General features: G+C 39.9%; 1 protein-coding gene across 1 annotated transcript; it reads left to right on the top strand.

The window, feature by feature from the left end:
- The first annotated feature begins 436 nt into the window (after positions 1-436).
- Positions 437-23,267, top strand: LOC117990771 (transcription termination factor 2-like). Its single transcript, XM_069504579.1, is given in 20 exon segments — positions 437-637; positions 1,011-1,109; positions 1,305-1,382; positions 2,465-2,673; positions 2,675-3,346; positions 3,845-4,183; positions 7,190-7,426; positions 7,900-8,029; positions 8,533-8,652; positions 9,490-9,690; positions 10,271-10,381; positions 10,952-11,148; positions 11,982-12,191; positions 12,648-12,839; positions 13,730-13,865; positions 15,192-15,388; positions 16,276-16,450; positions 16,961-17,124; positions 17,924-18,081; positions 22,056-23,267. Coding segments are annotated over 20 exon segments (3,951 nt in total). The 5' UTR covers positions 437-474; the 3' UTR covers positions 22,219-23,267.
- Positions 23,268-24,045: the final 778 nt, after the last annotated feature.

The raw sequence follows: 24,045 nt of genomic DNA, 5'->3' as shown, positions 1-24,045 counted from the left end.
GGTTTTGAAAAGTAAATAGAAAACACAGACAGTATAGATTGGTCATAGATTAAGGACATCCTAATCCAAAGACAGACAAAAGATGCTTTGTCGGTCCCAGTCGGTCCAATAAAGGTCCAATGTCCAATGTCTTAGATCGAAGAATCAGCCAGGAAACGGCCAGGAATCATGAAATCTCTGAAATCTTGATTTGTAATCTGAGATTGTGGGCCACAGTTGGGCGCGCACGCACGTTCTGATTTTGTTGGGACGACCTGGGGGCGACCAAATCTGATCGTATTGACATAGATCTTTGTCTATGGCTATAATAGTTACAATGATTATTAATCTGTGATCAAAATGACCAAAAACGTCAACAAAAAACGACTTTTTGTTTTCAAAATAATCAAGAAATTGGTAAAGTTCTTATTAAAACCATAAAACTTTTGTTTTATGAATTGAACTTTCGGTTCATACTTTATTATATAAAAGTTTATGATGGAAAATTCGTTTTGCGAGTACCGCGACCTTACGGGCGCGGGAAGTGAGTCCGACAGTGAAATTATCGATAGTAGTTTCAGCCAATCTCTTGTTCCAAAAACACCAGGGAAGAAAAATAAAACTGTTTATGTACCTGAATCTGATGATTCAACTGGAGGTAATCTTTTCAATAATGCTACTTTAAGCTCCTCTCCTTTCATGGCCTATCTTTTCTTGATTATAACCCTAATAAGTATTAGCTGGTATTAGCAGTATATTTTACAGTTTTACAAGCGTTAGATTGTAAAAATTAAAAGATCAACAGAGTACACTTCGCTCTATTGTTTTAAGAATCCATTCAAATAAATAATTTGTTTCTTGCACCATAATTGATATTTAAAAAAAACTTATGCTTTTATAGGCTCAAGAAAATATTTAACAATGTATTTATTTTTTACTAAGTGCTAAGTCATCATTGTAAACCTTAATGCTTCATGGTGCAATAATTTTATCTAGGTAGGTACTTACATAAATTTATGTATTAATTTTAGATGAATCAGAAAAAGAGAATGAGCCCACAAACTTACCCAACTCAACGGCTAGAGGGAGTAATGTGAAACTACACCATGTAGTCTTGAGTAGTGATGATGGTAAGTACTTTGTACACACACAGTGGTTTTTCTTTACATCATATTATGTTGATGCTCTCCCAGTAATTAAACAATTTTTTTGCTCTCTCCACATAAATAACTAGTGACCCACCCTGGCTTATTACAATTTTTGTAGCAAAATATAGCCTATGTCACTCAGAACTAATTTCTTTAATGTTATATTTTTTGTTATAGATAAGTCCAGGAGAAGCAGCATTCAAAGACAGTCTGAGTCTTCTAACAAAGTAGTTATTACTTCTTCTGATGATGAAGGTAAGAAATAATATTATACATATACTTAATATTAAATAGAGGTATAATTTGTTCATATGGGATAATCTCTGGAACTACTGAACCGATTTTGAAAATTATTTCACCAGTAGAAAGCTACATTATTCCTATATTTTATTAGAGATCCCTACGAAAATTGTAATAAGCTTCTCGTGTGAAGCTGAGGCGCGTCGCTAGTTAGAAATAATTTGCTAAAATGTCATTTGATTTTTTTGCAAACATTGATTTAATCTATACTAATATTATAAATGTGAAAGTGTGTCTGTCTATCTGTCTGTCTGTCTGTCTGTCTGCTAGCTTTTCACGGCTCAACCGTTCAACCGATTTTGACGAAATTTGGTACAGAGATAGCTTGCATCCCGGGAAAGGACAGGCTACTTTTTATTCCGGAAAATTGAAGAGTTCCCACAGGATTTATAAACGCCTAAATCCACGCGGGCATCATCTAGTTGTTAATATTTTGTTAAAATTATTTTGTAAATAAAAGCTAAAAAGTTAGTCAATATATTGCTGTTTATTGCAAACATTTATCAAGTAGGCATATAGTTAAGAAATAAGTTTGTGATAACAGGGGAAAAACAAAACTGGAACCATGTAGCTTTAGTTTTAGTTCGCATAAAAATTATCACCACTATATGATATTACAAATTCAACAACCAACCATCAAAAAGTGTAGTTTATTACCTATTTTGAATAAATTATTTGACTTTGAACCACTTACCCACCAACTTACGACAGTTTCTAAACTGTTTATTTGCAGAATTTTATTATTAGCACAATTCGGAATAGGCAGTGCAATTTGGGGTGAACAACTTTAAACATTATCATTAATATGTCATCCGGGTATCTTTAAAACAAGCGTCACAAGGCATTTTCTAGAGAAACACGTCCATCTAAGGCAGTAAGTCATCAGTATCCATCAAGTGTGATTGTTGTTAAGCGGATGCTAATAGAGAATTAAAAAAATTACAGTATTGTCATGAAATCCCGCCAATTTTCAATGCCTATTCCGATCAGTGGTTATTAGTTAACCTGCTGAAAATAAATAATTAAATCTCTTTTAGCTCACCAAGTGTCTCCAGAAATAATACCGAAACGTCGCCCCCTAGTCAAACCCTCCCCAAGATCTTCTGACTCTTTCATTGGAAGGAAAAAGAAGAAGCATATGATCCTCCTAGACTCTGAATCCGATAATTCATTCATCAAAGATCATGCTAGAAAGAAGAAATGTCTCAAAGACACACCTGTGAAAATTGACACTTTACAAAAAAAATGTAATTCGTAATATTCAAAATATGAGTATACAAAATTATAGCATTATTAGTGACGATGGACATTCTGATCAGAATGATGAACGTCAAAATAGTGACGATGATGATAATAGTGAACAGTCTGATCAGAATGATAAAACTCAAAATAGTGATGACAATAACAAGAGTGACTACGAAACTGTTTCACAAGATAGTCATGCCAGTGAATCTGAAAATGAAGTTAGTGATAGTAATCATAAAAATGATGACAGAAATCACAAAAGTGATCTTAGTAAAAAACAAGGTCATAAAAATAAAGACCTTAATGATAAGAAAAATAAGTCTGACCTAAGCGATGACAATGATACTTCACTAAGTGAAATTAGCGACAGTGATAATAATTATCCTAAAAATAAGCACAATGCTAAAAAACGATCAGAGCAAAGTGATGCTATAGAGCCTTCAATAGATGAAGGTGATGTTCAAAACGACATAGAGACATCTGGACGTAAAGAAATCGATTGCTCAAATGAAAATGCTGATGAAACTAGTTCAAGTGGTAAAAAGGATAGTGTTACAAGTGATGATGGTCTGGAGGAAGAGAAAATGATGATGTCTCGTGCTACTAGAATGAGTATCATGGGTATCATACCTAAGGAAAATGACAGTGATGATTCAGATTATATTGAGTCTGATGTAAGTTTAATAATTTGTCATAAAATATATTTACAAAACTAATAAGATTAGCGAGTGATTTAAGATACCTGTGGTCTCCATCTAGTATCGATATGTGGAGACCGCCACCGGTTTATATTATGGGAAATGACATTTATTCTTCTATAATAATAATATATTTATTTATTTAGGAAGAATATATACAGTTTGCAACATGTTTAGGTGTAATCATTAACTTGAAATCTTAAGTTTTTCCGTACACCAATGCCGTCGACAGTAGATACCTACATGTAACACATAAATTCATTGGTATAATACTTAAAAGCTAAATAACAATTACTTATAAACTAACAACATTGAACTAAATGTAGGTTATTTTAAACTAAATATACTTAGTAGGTAAAATCACAATCATTAAATTCATAAATAAATGTAGGTAGGTAAGAAGAAGTTCGTTATTTATATCACAGCAAAGTAGTAACACTTGCGTTTATGTAGTAAAGCTAGCTAATATTTCAGACCGCCCAGTCCTCTCGCGCTAGTTCAACGGGAAACCTATACACGGAGTCCGACATTGAAGCACATGTAAAAACTACGAAAGCAGACGATGGGGATTCTTCTAGAATAACTTGCTCACCCATATCCAGCCCCTTACATGATGTAACTAATGAAATAAATGAAAAGGATGCAAAAGTCTCTAATCTCTATAGCCCTGAAATATGTGATTTGACGAATAAGATACTGAAGAAGGTGAATAAGAAAACTAAAATGTACCAAGAAAATGTCATTGATGATGATGTTACGATAATAGAAAAGGAGCCAGAGATTATTGCACTCAGCAGCGACGATGAAATCGAGGTAAGTGATGTCATTATGGATATACTCTATCCACAGAAAGAAGTTAGTACAGGGCTCTCTCTGTTCCATAATCACATACAAATGACACACGAAAATCTCCAATCACAAACATGTTTTAAAAAAACATTCGAAATTCAATTCGAAAATGTTTTCAAAAAACATTGAAAATTCAATTAGAAAACATAGTTGCGTTTGTGATTGGTTAGGGACTCAAAGTGTTAAGCGCCCGCTGAGATTTTTGCCTGTATCATTTCTATGGAATCACGTAACAGAGAGAGCGCTATATAGTAACTTCTTTCCGCGGATAGAGTATAACTTCACTCACAACTTCATTATTTTACTTTACTTTTGGTAGAAAAATGTTTCTTAAAAGGTAAACAAGTTGCTTCCCGTTGAAATGCGTAAGAGGCCCACTATATGCGGCCCATACGACCGACGACCATGTTACCGCGAATAAATAAATAAATAAAAACCTTTTTTATTCGAATAAACTTTTACGGGGGGGGGGGGGGGGGATTTCTCATAGTCGTTTCTTAGCTGACACCTAACCTCAAGAAAAAACCTTCTTTCCAAATTTCAAGTCAATTATAATATCAACAATAATGAAAACTTTCCCATACAAACTTACATCCCCTATTTTACCACCCTTATGGGCGAATTTTCCAAAAATCCTGAAACACGTATTTCTTCATTTGAGACCGAAAACTCAAATACCAATTTTCATGCAAATAACTTGACAAATGACGGACTTTCATACAAACTTCCATCCCCCATTTAACCCACTTAGGGGTAGAATTTCGAAAAATCCTTTCTTAGTGGATACCTACTCTTTACAAAGAATAGTCCCTCCAAATTTCATGTCTTTAGGACCAGCGGTTTAGGCTGTGCGTTGATATTTTTGTCAGTCAGTCAGTCAGGACTTTGAATTTTATATATATATAGATTAAAATGTTCCCTCATATAAAGCTTGCACGTGGATATAGATCACAACGTGTAGAGGCTTATCGAGAGTTTTAATCTTTATAATGACCTAAGTGGCCAGATAAGGACAGAAAATAATCATTTTGTCACGTTCTAATAAGAGTCTAAATGCATTTTGGTATCGCGCTCTAACAGTAAGCGTCACAATAGGGTTTCTTCTACAGGTAGGTATTTATTCTGAGGAAATAATGATACTTGAATGAAAATCTAACCCCAGTTATATTACCCCTGGCTTAATGGAAATCATAACATAAATTTGGCGCCGCCGCAGCCTTTATAAAACTGAAAACTGTACTAATGTTATAATTTTTGTATCAGTAAAAAATACATTTGTGAAATTAAGTAAAGTTATCAAATAACAGTAAACTTGCTAGCAAATAATCGTATTAGTTTACAAAATAAGTTACCGATTTTACCTGTTACGCATGATTTAAAATTGCCATTCTGTGAAACCGCTTCGGTTTTATGACAAGACTAACTATAATTTATAAACGAAACGCCAGTAAAAAAATAAAATTTTGTGGGTACCTTTAAAATTATTCGTGCGACACCACGACACGACACGTAGGTATAGACTTCAAACCGCGATGTGTGCTTGAAATGATTTGTGTTTTAAAAAAATCTGTTTATTCATGCGCCTATTATTTCGAAAATAATTAGTAATTTCATGAAAATTGTGATTTGTAATCGTGGTGACTTGAAAAAATGCCAAAACCTGTGAGTAATGTAATGTGTTTTTCCTGTATCGTCAAACGGTAAAAATTTCTATGAAAAATCTCGTTGAAAGACTTCGATTTTTAGGTATTACAAAGCCGTTACAAATGTCGTTTTACTAACAGTTTGTTTTAAATAAGATTAACTTTAAGTTCGCTACCTAGGTAGCAGTTTTTTTAAATATCGTTTTGGAAGTATTTTAAAAACTTGTTTGCTTTATGTGAGTATGGTTAAATTGCAACATAGGTCAGTAGGTACTTAAAAACCTGATAAAACTTATCAGTTTTATAATTTTTGAATATGAAGGCTTTTGACGAACGATTTGAAAGCCAAGAAGTTATTTGGTACTAACTTTTCCCCCCGACTTCGTCCGCGTAAATTTAAGGGCCCCATATACGGTACGATTCGTCGCTTCGATCAATCTTAAGAAAATCGTGACGATCCATCGCTTCAAAAATGCCGTACACACACGAAACGGTTGATCGTTACGATCGATCATTTACTTGTTCGAAACGGAACGATAAAAACGCGCTTAAATAATTCAACATGTGCCCTATAAAATAGGGAAAGAACTTCTTTTCCTTACTTATAAGGCGGTAACTTTGATTCGGCACAGAAGAAAGAAGAAAACCTAGAAAAGTGTGGGTTAAGAAATGGCTATTAAAGCGAATTCAGTATTCGCATGACAAAAATCGAATCGTTGATCGCAAAGAGCCATACACTGTCGATTTATCGTTACAATATTCATGATTGCATGGGTTTTTGTTGCGATTTCCGATATCGTCTTCGATTAAGTAAATCATTATCGATCTTGACATACACTATCGATTCGTCGTTTTGATCACTAAGATTTTTGCCTCTATCATTTTGTATGGGACTAGCTTATGCCCGCGACTTCGTCCGCGTGGACTACACAAATTTTAAACCCCTATTTTACACCCTTTTATGAGATTTTAACATAATTATGAGCTTAATAAAACATGTCATACTGCTAATTGCAAAAATATTAACTTCAAAACTTTTTTATAGACACTTCAAGACTGACAGACTTTCATACAAACTTCAAACCCCTATTTTAGCCCTTTAGGGGTTGCATTTTGAAAAATCCTTTCTCAGCGGATGCCTACGTCATAATGGCTATCTGCATGCCGAATTTCAACGCGATCCGTGCGTTGATAGATCAGTCAGTCAGTCAGTCACCTTTTCCTTATATATATATATAGATTACGTAACAGAGAGAATGCTATACTAACTTCTAGAATGTAATGGATAGTGGAACAATGATATCGCTGAGATGATGATTATTTTTAGGTGAAAGAAGACAAATCGCCTAACCTCAAGAAGTCTCCTAGCGTTAAGAAACCGCCTGATGTCAAGAAATCGCCGCAATCAAAAGAGGAGAGCTCAACGCAATACATTAGCAATATAAAGCAGTACCTAGCCCCGCCCAGCTACCCGAACCAGAATATAGTTTACGTGAAGAAACACGTCAGAGAGAACGAACTCAGTAAACTCAACGGACTCAGGGAAGACTTGCAGAATGTTAGGGTAAGTAGATTGTTAACCTCCAATACAAATATCTATAACCTATTTTTGTTTAAATGACTTAAAAGGTAAACGGTAGCTTTTATAAAAAAAAAATATTGACTTAATGAAAAGTGAACATTTTACAGCACACTTTTAGACCAAAGCACTAGATACAAACTGAGACTGGTGTTTGCAATTTGGAGCCCAAATAGACCGTAGTCTGTGCTAGGGCTGACAAAGATCATCGACCTCACACGATTTATAGATTTTTAAGTAGGTACCTACTTCATACAAAACATTTCTAACATTCATTCAAACCTATACATTTTTATTTTATTTTACACTAGCTGACCCGACGAACTTCGTACCGCATAACAGTCGATTCAAATTTCTGGAAACTCCAGAAAGTTCCGAAACTTTCTTTATCTTTTAAGTCAGCTAGAGAGTCTTTGCCTATGAGTCTACGACTAGTACCTAGAATGTAAATGTTGTAGTACTTGCTGGAGAATATGGACGTGGACACGCTCCCCGACGGCGGCGCCAAGCTGATGGAGCGGCTCGACACGCTGGAGAGAGACGTGCAGAAGCAGGGCGACAAGGTGGCCAACATGGTCGTGGAGCCAGGTATTATATCTTTACTACTGCAGAAAACGTTTTTGCAACGTTTCTAACTCGAACCTCTAAGGTGTATTCCACACCTTAGATTAGAGGTTCGTACCACGATTAATTTTTGTTTTTATTTGTCGATGTTTCAACCCAATTGCACGGGTCGTGGTCAATAATTTATCGATATTTCAACCCAATCGCATTGATCGTAAAACCCACTAGGAACTCATATATGGTCTCCACGTCACAAGTTAAACCTAGTGTGGAGACCACTAGTAAACGACGCCAAAAGATCTTGTTTTTGTTAAATAAAGATTTTTTTTATATCGTGGTCACGACGGCACCACGACCCGTGCAATTAGGTTGAAATATCGACAAATAAAAACAAAAAAATAATCGTGGTATTTACCCGTTATATACATCAAAATATGTAGTTAAACCACGAAAAAAGCTTAAAATAATTAGTTTATACAATAATTCTTTTAAATCCAAAGACTCCATCAAGATTTGTTTTGTTTTAGACAAGCCTACACCACAACAAATGTCGCGCGACGGCACGGCGCCTGCGGACAAAGGCCTCTCCTGGGACGATATACAGAAAGCCAGCAATGCCGTGCAGCCGAGGATGTTCGGCAAACAGGGTAAACTATTAAAATTCTACTTACTTGAATAAAAAAAGTGCGAGTCAGACTCGCGCACTGAGGGTTCCGTACCACAGTCGTATTTTTGCGACATTTTGCACGATAATTCAAAAACTATAATGCATAAAAATAAATATAAATCTGTTTTAGAATGCACAGGTGAAGACCTTTTATATGATACCCTACTTGATATAGTTATCTTACTTCGAATATTGAAAATACTAATTATTAGTTCATGACCACAATTTTTTTTTGTTTGATCTAACCCTAAATTCACGGGTTTCAGATTTTTCCCCTAAAGCCCACATAAGACCCACCTACCTGCCAAATTTCATGATTCTAGGTCAACGGGAAGTACCCTGTAGGTTTCTTGACAGACAGACAGACAACAAAGTGATCCTATAAGGGTTCCGTTTTTCCTTTTAAGGTACGGAACCTTAAAAACCGACCATGTGCGGAGGGTTTGCGCACCGAGAGTTCCGTACTATAGCCGTATTTTTTAGCCGATTTAGTGTTTAATAAAAACTGACATACCCTTTCCGAGTTAGCCCGTTTCTATCTTAAACTGCATCATCACTTACCACCAGCCTACTGATTCCCTATACCTACAACTCAGTGTAGGTATAACTTATTTAACATTTATTTTTAATCCATTGAAGGTTTCCTATGAAAAATTATTTTAATATCAATCAACGAAACAGCAATGTAGAACCAACCAACGTCAAATATGCTCGGTGGCATTCAGTGTTAGACACTGAGGCGAATCACACAGCAGGTGAGATCGCAGTCAAGGGCTAACTTGTTATGGAATTCATGTTCGTTCTTATTTGTGTAAAGCAATGGCCACCCACATGGCGGAGCGCAACCTTATTCTGGACCGCTTGCGCGACTTGTACGAGTCACTCGCCTCCCGACCTTCCGAGGAGTCTATGGCCAAGCAGCCCGCCAGCGTCAAGAGCGAGCTCATGGAGCACCAGTTGCACGCACTTGCCTGGCTTAAATGGCGGGAGACGCAGAAACCGTCCGGGGGGATACTAGGTAAGTGTTTCTGAAGAACCAGTTTGATGTTACAGAAAGCCTTCTTTGAATGGTATTTTCTGAGCGTACGAGATAATGTACCAAATCAAACAAAAAAACTACCCAACTAACCCTTTCGTCCCCCACTTTCACCCTTATTGTCAATTTTATCTCCAGCTGACGACATAATTACCCTGTTGCCAATGTTGTCCCGAGCTCACTACGTAACTACTAACTACCCTATTGTCAATTTAGTCCCCAGCTTACAACCTATTCACAATTCATGTCTCCAGCTGCCGATATGGTTACCTTATTGTCAATTTTGTCCTCAGCTTACAACATATTACCATATTGTCAATTTTGACCCCAGCTGACGACATAACTTTACACTATTGTCAATTTTGTCGTCAGCTTACAACATACCATATTGTCAATTTTGACCCCAGCTTACAACATATTACCATATTGTCAATTTTGACCCCAGCTGACGACAAGTTACCATATTGTCAATTATTGTCCCCAGATTACAACATAATTACCATGTCGTCAATTTTGACCCCAGCTAACGACATAGTTACCATATTGTCAATTTTGTCCCCAGCTGATGACATGGGTCTGGGAAAAACTATCACAATGATTTCGCTGATCGCGGCCGACAAGGAGGGTTCCATTGACAACGATGAGGATGATGATGACGAGAGAGGACCGAAATGTAAGTTTAATTGATCCCTCAGCGTTACTGTTGTCCGCGGAAATATCTGCTCAACCACGATTGGCACTCAACCACGTGTCATTTAGGCAATTTATACTTTAATATTATCTGGATTAGGTGAATCTTACATTGCCTTGTTTAAAGCACTTGTCTTTTTTTGGTTTTGCTGGTTGACAAAAAAATAAACGCATATCTATTCAAAAAACGAAAATTGGGCATTAGGAGATAGCGGGAACAAAATTCAATTTTATTCTCATGGGAGATTGAGCTTTCTCTCTTCTGATTGGTGCTTTCGTGTTTTAAGAAATTAAATATCATTTGCTTTAACGGTGAAGGAAAACGTCGCGAGGAAACATCCATGTTTGAGAGTTCTCCATAATGTTCTTATAGGTGTGTGAAGTCTGCCAATCCGCACTTGGTCAGTATGGTAGATTATGGCTAAACCCTTCTCCTTCTCAGAGGAGACACGGCCTCAGTAGTGAAACGGCGATGGGTTGATCATTATGATGAGAAGTAATTCGAGGATAAAGAGGTGGTATTTTGAATTTCAAATACTCGTATATCCCACAGCGACCCGCGGAGGTACGCTGGTAGTGTGCCCAGCCACCCTAGTGCAGCAGTGGGCAAACGAAGTGGGCAAGCACTGCAAGTCGCACGCTCTGTCAGTTAGTTTGCACCACGGCTCCGCGCGCAGCACGCATCCTCACCAACTGGCAACTAAGGACCTTGTGATCACCACATACAATATCATGCAGAGAGAGAGTGTGGTAAGTCTAACTTAAATCAAACAATGGGGCTGATTCTCTTGTACACAATCTCTAAACTAAACTAAAATGACACGACTAAATCTATTGCTATCCCTGTCATAAAGTTGCTTGCGAAAAAGGATAGCACTAGATTTAGACCTGTTAATTTAGTTTAGTTTAGAGATTGTGTACAAGAGAATCAGCCCCATTATTTATATCTACTCACAGACCTACCTATGAATGCCTTATACCCGGACACCTCCTATCGCTAAGCTTAGGCAGTTGCTTAGCATATAAGTCGACTCACGCCCGTTCGGTACCCTCATTCCGCACATTGTCTTGATCACGTGACTTTTGAGTCCACCAATCAAAACAAAGCATTCTCCCCTGTCCCCCGCCAACATTTTACGATTTTGTTTTCATGCAAAATCTTGTATATGCGTACTCTTGGGGTTGAATTCTCTGTGTATCTATTTTTACTAACTACGCCGATGTAGACAACGATTTAAATACCTAAAAATCCCGTCGGTAGCTCTTTGGTTTTCCGGGATAAAAAGTAGCCTACGTCACTATCCAGGTCTTTAACTATATCCATGCAAAAATCACGGCGAACCGTTGCTCCGTTTCCGATTGAAAAACAAACCAACAAACAAACAAACATACTTTCGCATTTAATAAATAAATAAATCGTTTATTTTTCAATCATCTAGATTACACACATACATTGATTTGATCTTGAACAATTTGCGTGCTTGTTGACATAAGCATATACAATATTAAATTACTAAATTACTTTCGCATTTATGATATGGGTAATGATATTTATTTTGGTTAAAACTGTTTTCGTTTTATAGAGCGGCGTGTTGTCGCGCATCCGCTGGCGCCGCGTGATCCTGGACGAAGCTCACGTGGTCCGCAACCACAAGTCCGCCACATCTCAAGGAGTATGCAGTCTGCACGGCCGCAGGCGCTGGGCGCTCACCGGCACGCCGCTGCATAACAAGGACCTGGATCTCTTTGCGCTGCTCAAGTTCTTGCGCTGTACGCCGTTCGATGACCTCACTGTGAGTATTCCTCGTTACGGCAAAACAGACATGTGTTTAGACTGCGGCAGATCGGGGCATGAGGCGGGGGGATGCCCCGCACACCCGCACGTCATCCGCGCTTGCTCGCGGGGGCTGTGCGGGTGTGCGGGGCGTCTCCACACCGATTTCCATCTCGATATATCGCGTACTATAAAGTAAGTACAATTTGTAAAATGTATTCATTTGAAACATACACTTTTCACACGCAATTCAATCCACCATGACATAAGTCCCGCAAATTGCTATTGCGTTGGAACCATGTCTCATTAACATCGAAATGACGTCATTTTGACGTATATTTAAGTAAAAATATACCATCTTCGAAACTTCAGTCTAGTGCTGGCGTCACTAAATAAGCGGCCACGCGCATTAGCAATTTGCGGGACGTATACTATAGCTGTATTTTACACCTTTAACCGTATTAAATCTTTGCAGATGTGGAAGAAATGGATCGACAACAAGAGTCTGGGCGGTTCGGAGCGCCTCAACACCATCATGAGCTGTGTGATGCTGCGACGCACCAAACTGCAGCTGCAAGAGAAGGGGCAGCTGACCTGCTTGCCCGAGCGCAGCACGCACGACGTCAGCGTCACCTTGCAGCAGGAGGAGATGAACGTGTATCAGAAGGTCAATTTTACCTACTTTCCTCCCTCCATCGACCTTATTTTTTGGCTGCGTCAGTTTTTTGACCTCACAGCACTTGGAGATGAATGTATATCAAAAGGTCAGATAATAACTTTTATGGTCATCAGCCTTATTTTTTTCTGACAGGGTAATTTTTTCGACATAAGTCTTTTATGGTGTCTTCGAAAGTATCTTTCGATAGGTAAGTATCTTTTTCAACGTCATAGTGGATTTTCTAGGTTTCTTACAGCTCATTCGTTGGCCACAAACCATACAGCGATTGAGTACGAAGTGACTAGCTTCCTCGTTTTTAATTCGAACCGCTAGGTTATGAACGCCCTTCCAGCATCAGTTTTCCCCTCTAATCTTAATATGGGTACATTCAAGTCAAGAGTAAATATCTTAGGCTCATCTGAGGCTGCATCATCACTTGCCAGCAGGTCTAGTTGCGGCCAAGCGCTAGTCTACATTTAAAAAAAAATAACGGGTGGGTCACCTGATGTTAAATGATTACTGCCGCTCATTAACATTTGCAGCACCAGAGGAACCGCCAATGCGTTGCCGGCTTTTCAGGGATTTGTTGATCCGCCCTTTGAACAACCCTATACTATAATCTAGTGGAAACAACGCCAAAGGGAGTTGACTTCACAGTTTGCATGTGTGTGGAAAGAAAGATCTGGCACAGCGGGCGGTCGAAGTGCACAAGACACCCAGGTGGTGAGGGTGAAATTGCTTACGGTGGTGTGCGGTGCGGTTATAGAAAAAGGAGAGTGCAATGAGGTCAAACAGCTCTTCAGAGCAGTCCCCAATTATAAAGGCGATAGAACACGCAAAGAGAGCTTACGTCTCTGCAGTAAAAAAACAGAACATGGAATCTGTTTTCCTTTCCTCAGGTGCTGGTGTTCTCGAAGACCCTGTTCGCTCAGTTCCTGCACCAGCGTGCGGAGAAGGCGTCCGGCATGCAGGGCCTGATGCCGCAGAAGGACAGTGAATACGCCAAGATGCATAAGAGGATGATCGCTTTGCAAGGTGCAATATATTTTTAGAAAAGACGAAAGAAAGAAAGAAAAGACGTTTATTAATACAAATTATGCCACACATCACAACTTAAAGCTAAGAGCTGGTTGTTCCGGCGCTTCTTCCACCTGAGAACAAGCAAAAGAAGCGCCGGAACAAACTGTTATATTGTGTGGCACAACCCGAAAAAAGGGTCCCAGCTCAGCATTATGCTGTATGCCTTGTTGCACAAGGACATACAGCGCTGATTTTTTGATTTTAGTCACTTCCACAGTTATTTTATAAATAGCTGATGTCCGCGACTTCGTCTGCGTGGATTTAGGTTTTTAAAAATCCTGTGGGAACTCTGATTTTCTGGGATAAAAAGTAGCCTATGTCATTCTCCAGGTCTTTTACTGTACCATGCAAAAATCACGTCGATCCGTTTGCTCCGTTGTGACGTGATTGAAAGACAAACAAACACACTTTCGCATTTACATTTTGCATTTATTTATATGGGTAGTGATATGCTGAATCATTGTTTAACTTTTTAGTTTAATGTTTTACCATTAGAATTGTAGAAAAAAACCAACCAAAGGTATAACTGCCTTTCAATATAAAATAAAATAAAATTAAAAATTATATAGGTTTGTATGAATGTTTGTGAGAGGTCGATGAACTTTGTCAACCCTTAGTACAGACTACGGTCTTTTTGGGCTGCAAACTGCCAACACCAGTCTCGGCTTTTTATCTAGTGTTTTGGTCTAAAAGTGTGGCGTAAATTGTTCACTTTTCATTTTGTCAAAATAAAAATAAAAATAAAATATGCAACTCATAAGCCTTCAACTATAAGTTTTCTCCTCCTCGTTTCTTTCGCATTCGCGTTTTACTCATTGATAGTTCTTGTATATCCTTCTATCAAATTCAAATTCAAATTTCTTTATTGCGAATATGGGTAAACAGTGCAGATATTACAAAACAAAAAGGTACAGCCAAATTCTGCCTATTAGCATGCAATATGTTATGACATGATATACCGAACAACGTGTACATAGTTTTGATTAGTCAAATTAAATACTTAGTCACAAAAAAATACAAATTTAAATGATAATGTTACAAATGTCAAAAATTAAAATAAAACTAAAATTTCTCTACAAGGTAATCATTAATCGAGTAATATGTCTTTTCTAACAATAGTTTTTTCAATTTTATCTTAATTTTATTTTATTTTTATCTTTTTTTTATCAAGGAGTAAGAACCGCTAAGGGTTCCAAAGTTTGAATCTTACTGCACTATACGCAAAAAGTTTCGCTTCTGTCGGGTGTCCTGCGACACCTCACGGCTTTCTTATAATTTTAGGTGCAAAACCTGTCAAATCCCACGAGATCTTGGTTCTCCTGCTGCGCTTGCGTCAAGTGTGCTGCCACTGCGGGCTCATCGCCGCCATGTTGGATCACGACAACAACGGAGACCTAGCTGAGGACGCCGGCAGCGAGGACCTGCTGGCCGAACTCAACAAGCTCACTCTAGAAGACAAAAACAGCTCCAAAAGACTCGTGAGTATATTGTCAAGTGTAGCTCAGTACAGGCTCGAAGCAACCACATAAATTTAAAAATCGATATGTTCTCGATTTTATGGGGTGTTTATAGATTATGAAGATAACGTATGGACTTTATCTTCATAATCAACACCCCATACAAGATGCTACCCTTATTAAATACAAGATGCTACCCTTAAGTTTCACTTCTTTCTTGTTGTGTGTTTTGTCTATGGTTTTGGCCTAAGAACCAGTGCGTGCTGATTCAAACAAACGTTCCTCCCAATATTGGGGACAATTATTATGCAGATAAACTTTCAGCTTGTATAAAATAAAGAAGGTCTTGCATGCGCTGGCTCTTAGTCCATGTACATTGTAGCAGAATACTCGCGCCCACATTGATTGTAATGGCGCATACATAAACTGCTTGACTGCTAAACAAAAACACATTCTTCACACTGTTGTAAGTAACACATTTATTTTGTTTATTTGAAAGTAATCAACAGCGTAATTACATTATTATTATTAAATCTAAATCTAGTTTTAACAGCAGGTCACAAGAGATTACTTAAAATTATAATGAAAACTATTTTAACAGAATCTATCTTCTATATATATAAAAGGGAAAGGTGACTGACTGACTGACTGACTGACTGATCTATCAACGCACAGCTCAAACTACTGGACGGATCGGGCTGAAATTTGGCATGCAGATAGCTATTATGACGTAGGCATCCGCTAAGAAAGGATTTTTGAAAATTCAACTCCTAAGGGGGTGAAATAGGGATTTGAAATTTTGTAATCCACGCGGACGAAGTCGCGAGCATAAGCTAGTTTAGAATAAATGTATATACAATAATATATAATATATAACATAGAATTTAGAATATGTGTGTGTCATGCAGAGCGGTGGTAAGCAGGACGAGAAGGAGGACGAGGAACCTGGTGAAGGCACCACCGCGGCAGAGGCGATCAAGTCAGTGCTGTCGTCGAACAACCCCGTGTTCAACCTAGAGAGGCAATCGTCTAAGATAAAAGCCGTCATGGAGTGCCTTCACAAAAATGTTTTCAAGAATAAAGGTGAGTTACAGTCATCAGAAAAAAAAGCTGTGGTAGCCTAGTGGTTAGGACGTCCGCCTTCCAATCGGAGGTCGGAGGTTCGATCCCGGGCACGCACCTCTAACTTTTCGGAGTTATGTGCGTTTTTAAGTAATTAAAATATCACTTGCTTTAACGGTGAAGGAAACATCGTGAGGAAACCTGCATGCCTGAGAGTTCTCTATAATGTTCTCAAAGTCTGCCAATCCGCACTTGGCCAGCGTGGTAGACTATGACCAAAACCCTTCTCACTCTGAGAGGAGACTTGTGCTCTGTAGTGAGCCGGTGATGGGTTGATCATGATGATGATGACAGTCATCAGGATCAACCCATTACCGGACAGAACACTGGTCTCCTCTCAGAATGAAAAGCTGTAATAGCATAGTGGTTAGGACGTCCGCCTTCTAATCGGAGGTCGGGGGTTCGATCTTCTTCGATTTCGTTTATTTCGTTTTTCAAATCGATTTTATTTCGACGTGTTTGTTTTGGCAGGTGAGAAGGCAGTGGTGGTCTCGCAATGGACGTCGGTCCTGAATCTGGTGGAACGGGAACTGAAAGCTGCTCACATAAAAAGCGTTATTCTTCGTGGCGACGTGCCCGTGGCTGCGCGCGCGCCCCTCATCAACGCGCTCAATGACCCAAAGTCCGACGTGCGGGTGAGTGACTGATTTATATAAGAAACTAGCTGATGTCCGCGTGGACTATACAAATTTCAAACCCCTATTTCACCCCCTTAGAGGTTGAATTTTCCAAAATCTTTTCTTAGCGGATGTCTACGTCATAATAACTATCTGCATGCCAAAAAGCAAAATGCCGTCCAGTAATTTGAGCTGTGCGTTGATAGATCAGTCAGTCACCTTTTCCTTTTATATATTTAGATGTTGCAGTGTGACATATGACAGGTATTGCAATGGCCATTGCTCATAAATCTCACTACATTTAGGAGAAATGCAAGGACTAGCATCAATCCAATTTTGACGACCTCCCTGGCGCAGTGGTGAGCGCTGTGGTCTTAATAGTGGGAGGTCCCGGGTTCGATTCCTGGCAGGGGTTTGGAATTTTATAATTTCTAAATTTCTGGTCTGGTCTGGTGGGAGGCTTCCGCCGTGGCTAGTTACCACCCCACCGGCAAAGCCGTGCCGCAAAGCGATTTAGCGTTCCGGTACGATTCCGTGTAGAAACCAAAGGGCTATGGGTTTAATAAAAACTGCCATACCCCTTCCAGGTTAGCCCGCTATCATCTTAGACTGCATCATCACTTACCACCAGGTGAGATTGCAGTCAAGGGCTAACTTGTATCTGAATAAAAAAAAAAAAAAAAAAAAAATGATGGATGTGCTCACACAATTTTTCAGCTTTCATAAAACACAAACGTTTCCCATGGCTCCCTTCCATCAACCAATGGGTGAGATTCCAACGTACGACCGAAATAAAAAATACTACCGGATTGTGCAGGTGATGCTACTATCGCTTTGTGCGGGTGGTGTAGGACTGAATCTGTGCGGAGCCAACCATCTGCTGCTGCTGGACCCGCACTGGAACCCGCAGCTGGAGGAGCAGGCGCAGGACCGCATCTACCGCGTGGGGCAGCTCAAACCCGTGCACATCTACAAGTGAGTACCAATCCAGTCCATCAGCCTCTTTGCGTCCACTGCTGGACATAGGCCTTTCCAAGAGCGCGCCACCAAACACGGTCCTCAGCCTTCCTCATCCACCCGCTCCCCACCATCTTCTTCAGGTCATCGGTCCAGCGGGCTGGGGGTCGTCCCACACTGCGCTTACCGGTACGCGGTCTCCACTCCAGAACCCGTCTGCCCCATCGGCCGTCGCTTCTGCGACAGACATGACCTGCCCATTGCCACTTCAGCTTGCTAATCCTTTGAGCTATGTCGGTCACTTTTGTTCTTCTGCGAATTTCCTTGTTCCGGATTTTACCCCTGAGAGTGATACCCAACATAGCGAGTACCATCTCTCTGTTATCACCTGCTGCTGCTGGACCCGCACTGGAACCCGCAACCTTGCGCAAGTCTCTGTTTTCGTGTTTTAAATCATAATATCAAGCAATACGGTCTGTATTTCATTGGTATGAATTCGGTTTTAGTCAGCGTTAGATTGCGCTTTTCTGCGCAAACGAATTTTGCCGATGCGATTGGTAAATGTAGTAGTACTGTAATAACATACAAGTATTTCACTTCCTTTCTTTTAAAATGACTCTAGTTCCTTGACCTTCAACCCAACATGTAAACTTGGCGATTGGCTAAGGCCACACGATGCGTTTTCGGTGCGTTGCAGCGCCGCACCGCTGTGCCTTTCAATATTGGATGTTACACGAGCACTGCGTTGCCGCCTTCGGCAGAAAGTATTGCGTTCCACTGCAGCTGCACCATCCCTTTCCGCTTCGTCTCTCTGGTCCCAAGTCCGTTGAGCGTAACGCGTCGGGGGGCATGGTACAGCGATTTCTATTTTTTATTATAATATTTCTAATTGTAACGGCAGTGCCTCTTACACTAACTAGATGATTAATGATAAATTTAAATACAAACAAAGGTACAAAAAAAGACAAAATACAAAACGATAAACATTAAAGGATTTTGAACAACATTGAATGACATATTCGTGCAATGCTCTCCGCGTACTTCAGTAACTCCCGAAACAAAATTATACACCCGTCATTGAATGGGTCCCATTGAACATTATTGTCCAAAAAGCGCGTTAAACGATGTCAATGAACGCGGTATAGGTGCCATTGCTCGATGTTGGGACCACGAAAAGTTTCTTTCTTTCTACGCGGACGAAGATTACTGTTAGATTTAGGGACACGTATACGACACAGTTGGTCATGAACTCATGACTCATGAAGTTCTGGAGCATTGACATCTCGCAAAATTCGACACATAATTTTTAGTTGATCACAAGTCCGTCTGACCTCCAGTGTGTTAAAACCTAAGCAACCTAAGAGAAATTTGGTTGTTTTCTATGTAGGATGACGCAGCGGCTCGGTTCAAGCGCCCGCGCCGCACCGCCAACTCAACGCATCGTGTGGTTTCACTCTAATGTTGTAGCGTGGCTCGCTGACGACATTCATTCATGACAATTGACAAGTATGTCATATTCACATAGCGTTCTTCTTTTCTCTTTATTGTCCGTGCCAAGTTTTTTTTCACATCCGCCGATAACGATCTTTTCTTCATTTTACCGTGTCAAATTATCGACTTTCAAAAACAGAGTTCATCATCATCATCATCAACCGATAGACGTCCACTGCTGGACATGGTTCTCTTCCACACACGCTACGGTCTTGCGCCGCCTGAATCCAGCGACTCCCTGAAGAATTAAGAATGCTCCCTGCTTGGTTAACCGTTTGGGGTTGAATTTTCAAAAATTATTTCTAAGTAGATGCCTAGTGCCTACGTCGTAATAGCTATCTTTATGTCCGTCCAGTGGTTTGAGCTGTGCGTTATTGATAGATCAGTCAGTTGATCAGTTTTTTTTCATTAATATTTTTCGGGAATCTAAACACCCAAATCCTATCTGCTCGAGTTGTAACATGCCAGGACGTCATTATCGGTCATCTAAAGTGGTCGAGTTGGCTGCCAAAGATCCCACCGGTTCATGAAATTACATTAAGACCAGTGGCGTAACAATGTCGTGACAAGACAGGCAAAATGCGAGGGGCCTTCGGCCGGAGGGGGCCCCCGGCCTAGGAGGATCCTAACAGTTATTATTATTTATTACAAAATTTAGTAAAAGCAGATGGCCAAATTGACCATGATCTTTATCAGTTATGTATTGAATTAATTTAAGTTACCTACTATAGTACATACACAAATTAAACAAAAACTGTACTTACCAAGATTTGCACGCATTTGCAATGTTTTGAAGGTATAAAAAAGGCCTACGTATCTATAAAAACTACAATATTTGATTATGTATCAACCATCTTTCAACGTTAACCTTTATATTATTCAGAGAGAGTTCCATCCAATGAATTTTCCACGGGTCTCTAACGCTACAGTTACGTCACTGACAGAAACTTTCAGCTTTTATAAAATAAGGAAGTTCTGGCACGCGCTGGCTCTATTTTCTTGTTAGTTCATATTTTCGCCGTGGGTTCTAGTGGTAGGTTCGCTGGGGGAATCCCCGCTTTCTGCTTTGTAGTTATAAGAAAGGTTCCACTACGCACAGATCCATCATTTGATTGTTTATACAGTTCTTGCAATTCACGAAGGCTAGTGAACTTTACTTGTTGTAACGTCGTTTACATGGTCATTGCGTAAGTGTGCGTGCATGTCGGACCAATCAGTCGCGAGCGTTACCTTACGTATACCGATACGACTTAAATACAAGCATGAGTCAGTGGCCTTCGTGAAATGCAAGAACTATACGTTAGTTATCCTTCTTTACATTCAGAGAGGGCCCCTCCAACGGTATAGTTACGCCTCTGATCCAGACCCAAAGTATTCGTGGAATTTGGCGACACCGCTCTCGATGTCTCACGCTGGCATCCGCTTGTGACGTCGACTGCCAAGATTTTAGGAAATTAATGCTTTATAGCTCATTTACTTTACCCCAAATTGTGTGTATGATTTGGATCTGGATTACTGGGAATTTTGTTATAAATGTTTTCCTGGAGTCTCTATACATGTGTGCAGAGTTCAGTCACCCGTCCAGTTATAGACTTGTCGTTTGTTAAACATGACTGATGTGCCCATTTCCTCTGCAAAAACGCGTTGTGCGGAGAATGGAAATGGCACGAAATAATACGCCCTCGAGGCATGTTATGATGACGCTAAACCCCGATTAAACCGTGATACCACGATGATAACTTGTGTGGACACTTTCATATTTTACAACAGTTTTTGGGAACTTCTAACAAAACGTTGAGGCTTTGACGTCACTGGCAGGCGTCAAATTAGTACATTTGGCACAGGTTGCCCTAATGTAGGCCTATTTTTCTTTGATTTTACGTCAACATAGCCTAATATTTGATATATCGTCGATTCAGGATCAAACCGAGAGACTGGTTCAGAATGCCTTTCCTACCGAGAAGAACCAGCAAGAAATCTTCGAAAAGAGCAATTTTTTCAGAGATTTGATATACAATAAAAAAACGCGGACGAAGTCCTAGATGCCCGCGACTTTGTCCGCGTGGATTTAGTTTTTTGAAAATCCCGTGGGAACTCTTTGATTTTCCAGGATTAAAAGTAGCCTATGTCCTTCCCGGGAATGTAAGCTACCTCTGTACCAAATTTCATCAAAATCGGTTGACCCGTTGGGCCGTGAAAAGCTAGCAGACAGACAGACAGACACACTTTCGCATTTATAATATTAGTATGGATAGTATGGATTATGCCATGTATAAAAAAGTGTTTGCAGTACCGCGGGCTGCTGAAACGAGCTGCAGGTCAAATCCATGCTCATTTATCATTTAGATAATCTTGAATTGTGGAATATGCTTTTTTCATGAGCATACTTTTAACATACTTTTAGGAGCAAAGATTAAAGGGGACTCAGAACCTGCGCAGCCCCGAAGAAGAAGGATAGAGTTAGTCTTTAAACTCCTTAATATTGCGTTATTCTCCCTCAGATTCATGTGCGTGGACACAGTGGAACAGTCCATCAGAAAGCTGCAGAAGTCGAAGCTCGAGATGGCAGAGAACGTGCTCACGGGCGCTAAGAACTCGAACGGCAAACTCTCCGTCGAAGAACTCAAGATACTCTTCAACATGGGACCGCAGGGCGACTCATAAATAACATAGTACAGACATAAACGCATAAGTGTGAACAGTGGCGTGCAGGTCATAGACGCATAAATGCACTGCTTACCCCAGTTGTAATAGCTCAATGCAAATTTTACATTATGACCTGCAAGTAAACAGGTTCCCCTAACTAATGCCTACCCTGGCTTCAAACCCTGTGCACGCCACTGAGTGTGAAGCCACACGATGCGTTGCGTTGCGGTGCGGTACATGTCGCTTCGTCATTCTACATAGAAATCGCTGTACCATGCGACACGATTCGTAAAGACCGACGGACTTGCGACCAGTGCGCATAGTATGAGATCTTACGTCTCACCAACGTTGCTAGAATTCGAGAGTCGAAACACTAACGTCAAAGTAAAATGGACCTAAAGAGCCTTGAATTGAAGTCGAAAAATCAATACCACTGATTTTAATTTTGCAACGTTTCCGCTTGGAGCGCTGGCTGTAGATGTATAGACAAACTTGAGCTTTAAAACAAGGCAGGTTGAGATCCAGTTTACTATAACGCTGTAGTGTTTCGACACTCGAATACTATCAACGTTGGTGAGACAAAATCTCGCACTAAGCATGCAGAGAGGCCGGCCTTTTAGAAAATTCCTAAAAGGCCGGCAACGCATCGGCGGTTCCTCTGGTGCTGCAAATGTTCATCTGTGGCGGTAATCACTTAACATCAGGTGACCCGTCTGCTCGTTTGCTGGCTATTTCTATTAAACAAAAGGGACGAGGCGGTGGGGCAACGTCATACTTTTTGTCGAAGCGGCAACATAGTATCCGTGTGGCATCCAATACTCAAATTCACAGCGGTGCGGCGCCGCAACGCACCGGACACGCATCGTGTGCCCTCAGTCTGAGTAGGTTCTTGCGGTAGGGGAGCGGGGCGGGAGGGATGTGATGGCGTAACGCGAGAACTCAGTGATTCGTCAACTTGCGACAACTGTCACCCCTCCCGCAATGCTACACTACCGCAGGAGCCTCCTCGGTTATGCGCTATACAGAAAGATTATATCAAAATGTTTTTTTTTAACTTTTTATATTATGAATTATGACAGATATTTGGTACAGTGTAGAACTTTCAAGCACTAAACACAGGTCACGGGATGGTAGTTAACCGCAAATTTTAGAATAGTGATAATTAACAGCCGCACACAGTCTCTAATCGTTACTTAAGATTGAGTTAAACGAGACAGAGCTATATATCTTTCACATAAATCTGTCTCGTTTTAACTCAATCTTAAGTTTTAATTTTCATGGCTGATATTTTTTAGGTTTTATTATTTGTTGTTTTAGCGGCAATAGAAATACACATTCTGTGAAAATTTCAGCTCTCTACCTATTATGGTTTTCGAGATACAGCCCGCTGACAGACAGGCAGACTGGCTAACGGACGGACGGACGGGCAGCGGAGTCTTAGTAATAGGCACCCTTCGGGTACGGATCTCCGAAAATAGGCTCACTTATATTTTGGGCGCGCTGCCCAGCCAATAAAGTGCATTTCATCGCTACGGTCGTTCGTTATATATTTTATTCAAGTAGAAATCATCATTGTCAACCGGTAGACGGTGACTCCTGCCTACTGATTCGCTAACTCAGTGTCTAACACTGAACGATAGCTACCGAGCTCATTTGACATTTATTTTAGATCTATTGAAGGTTTTCTACGAAAGATTATTTTAGTATCACTCAATAAAGCAGCAATGTAGAGCCAACGAATGTCAAATAAGCTTGGTAGATATCATTCAGTGTGCTCTAAAATTAGGTTGTGCTTAGAATCGGTGCCAATGGCACCGATTCTAAGCACAACCTAATTTTAGAGTA

Source organism: Maniola hyperantus, chromosome 18 (genome assembly GCF_902806685.2).
Source record: "Maniola hyperantus chromosome 18, iAphHyp1.2, whole genome shotgun sequence".
Classification (NCBI taxonomy): Eukaryota; Metazoa; Arthropoda; class Insecta; order Lepidoptera; family Nymphalidae; genus Maniola; species Maniola hyperantus.
This window is presented reverse-complemented; position numbering and strand designations above follow the sequence as displayed.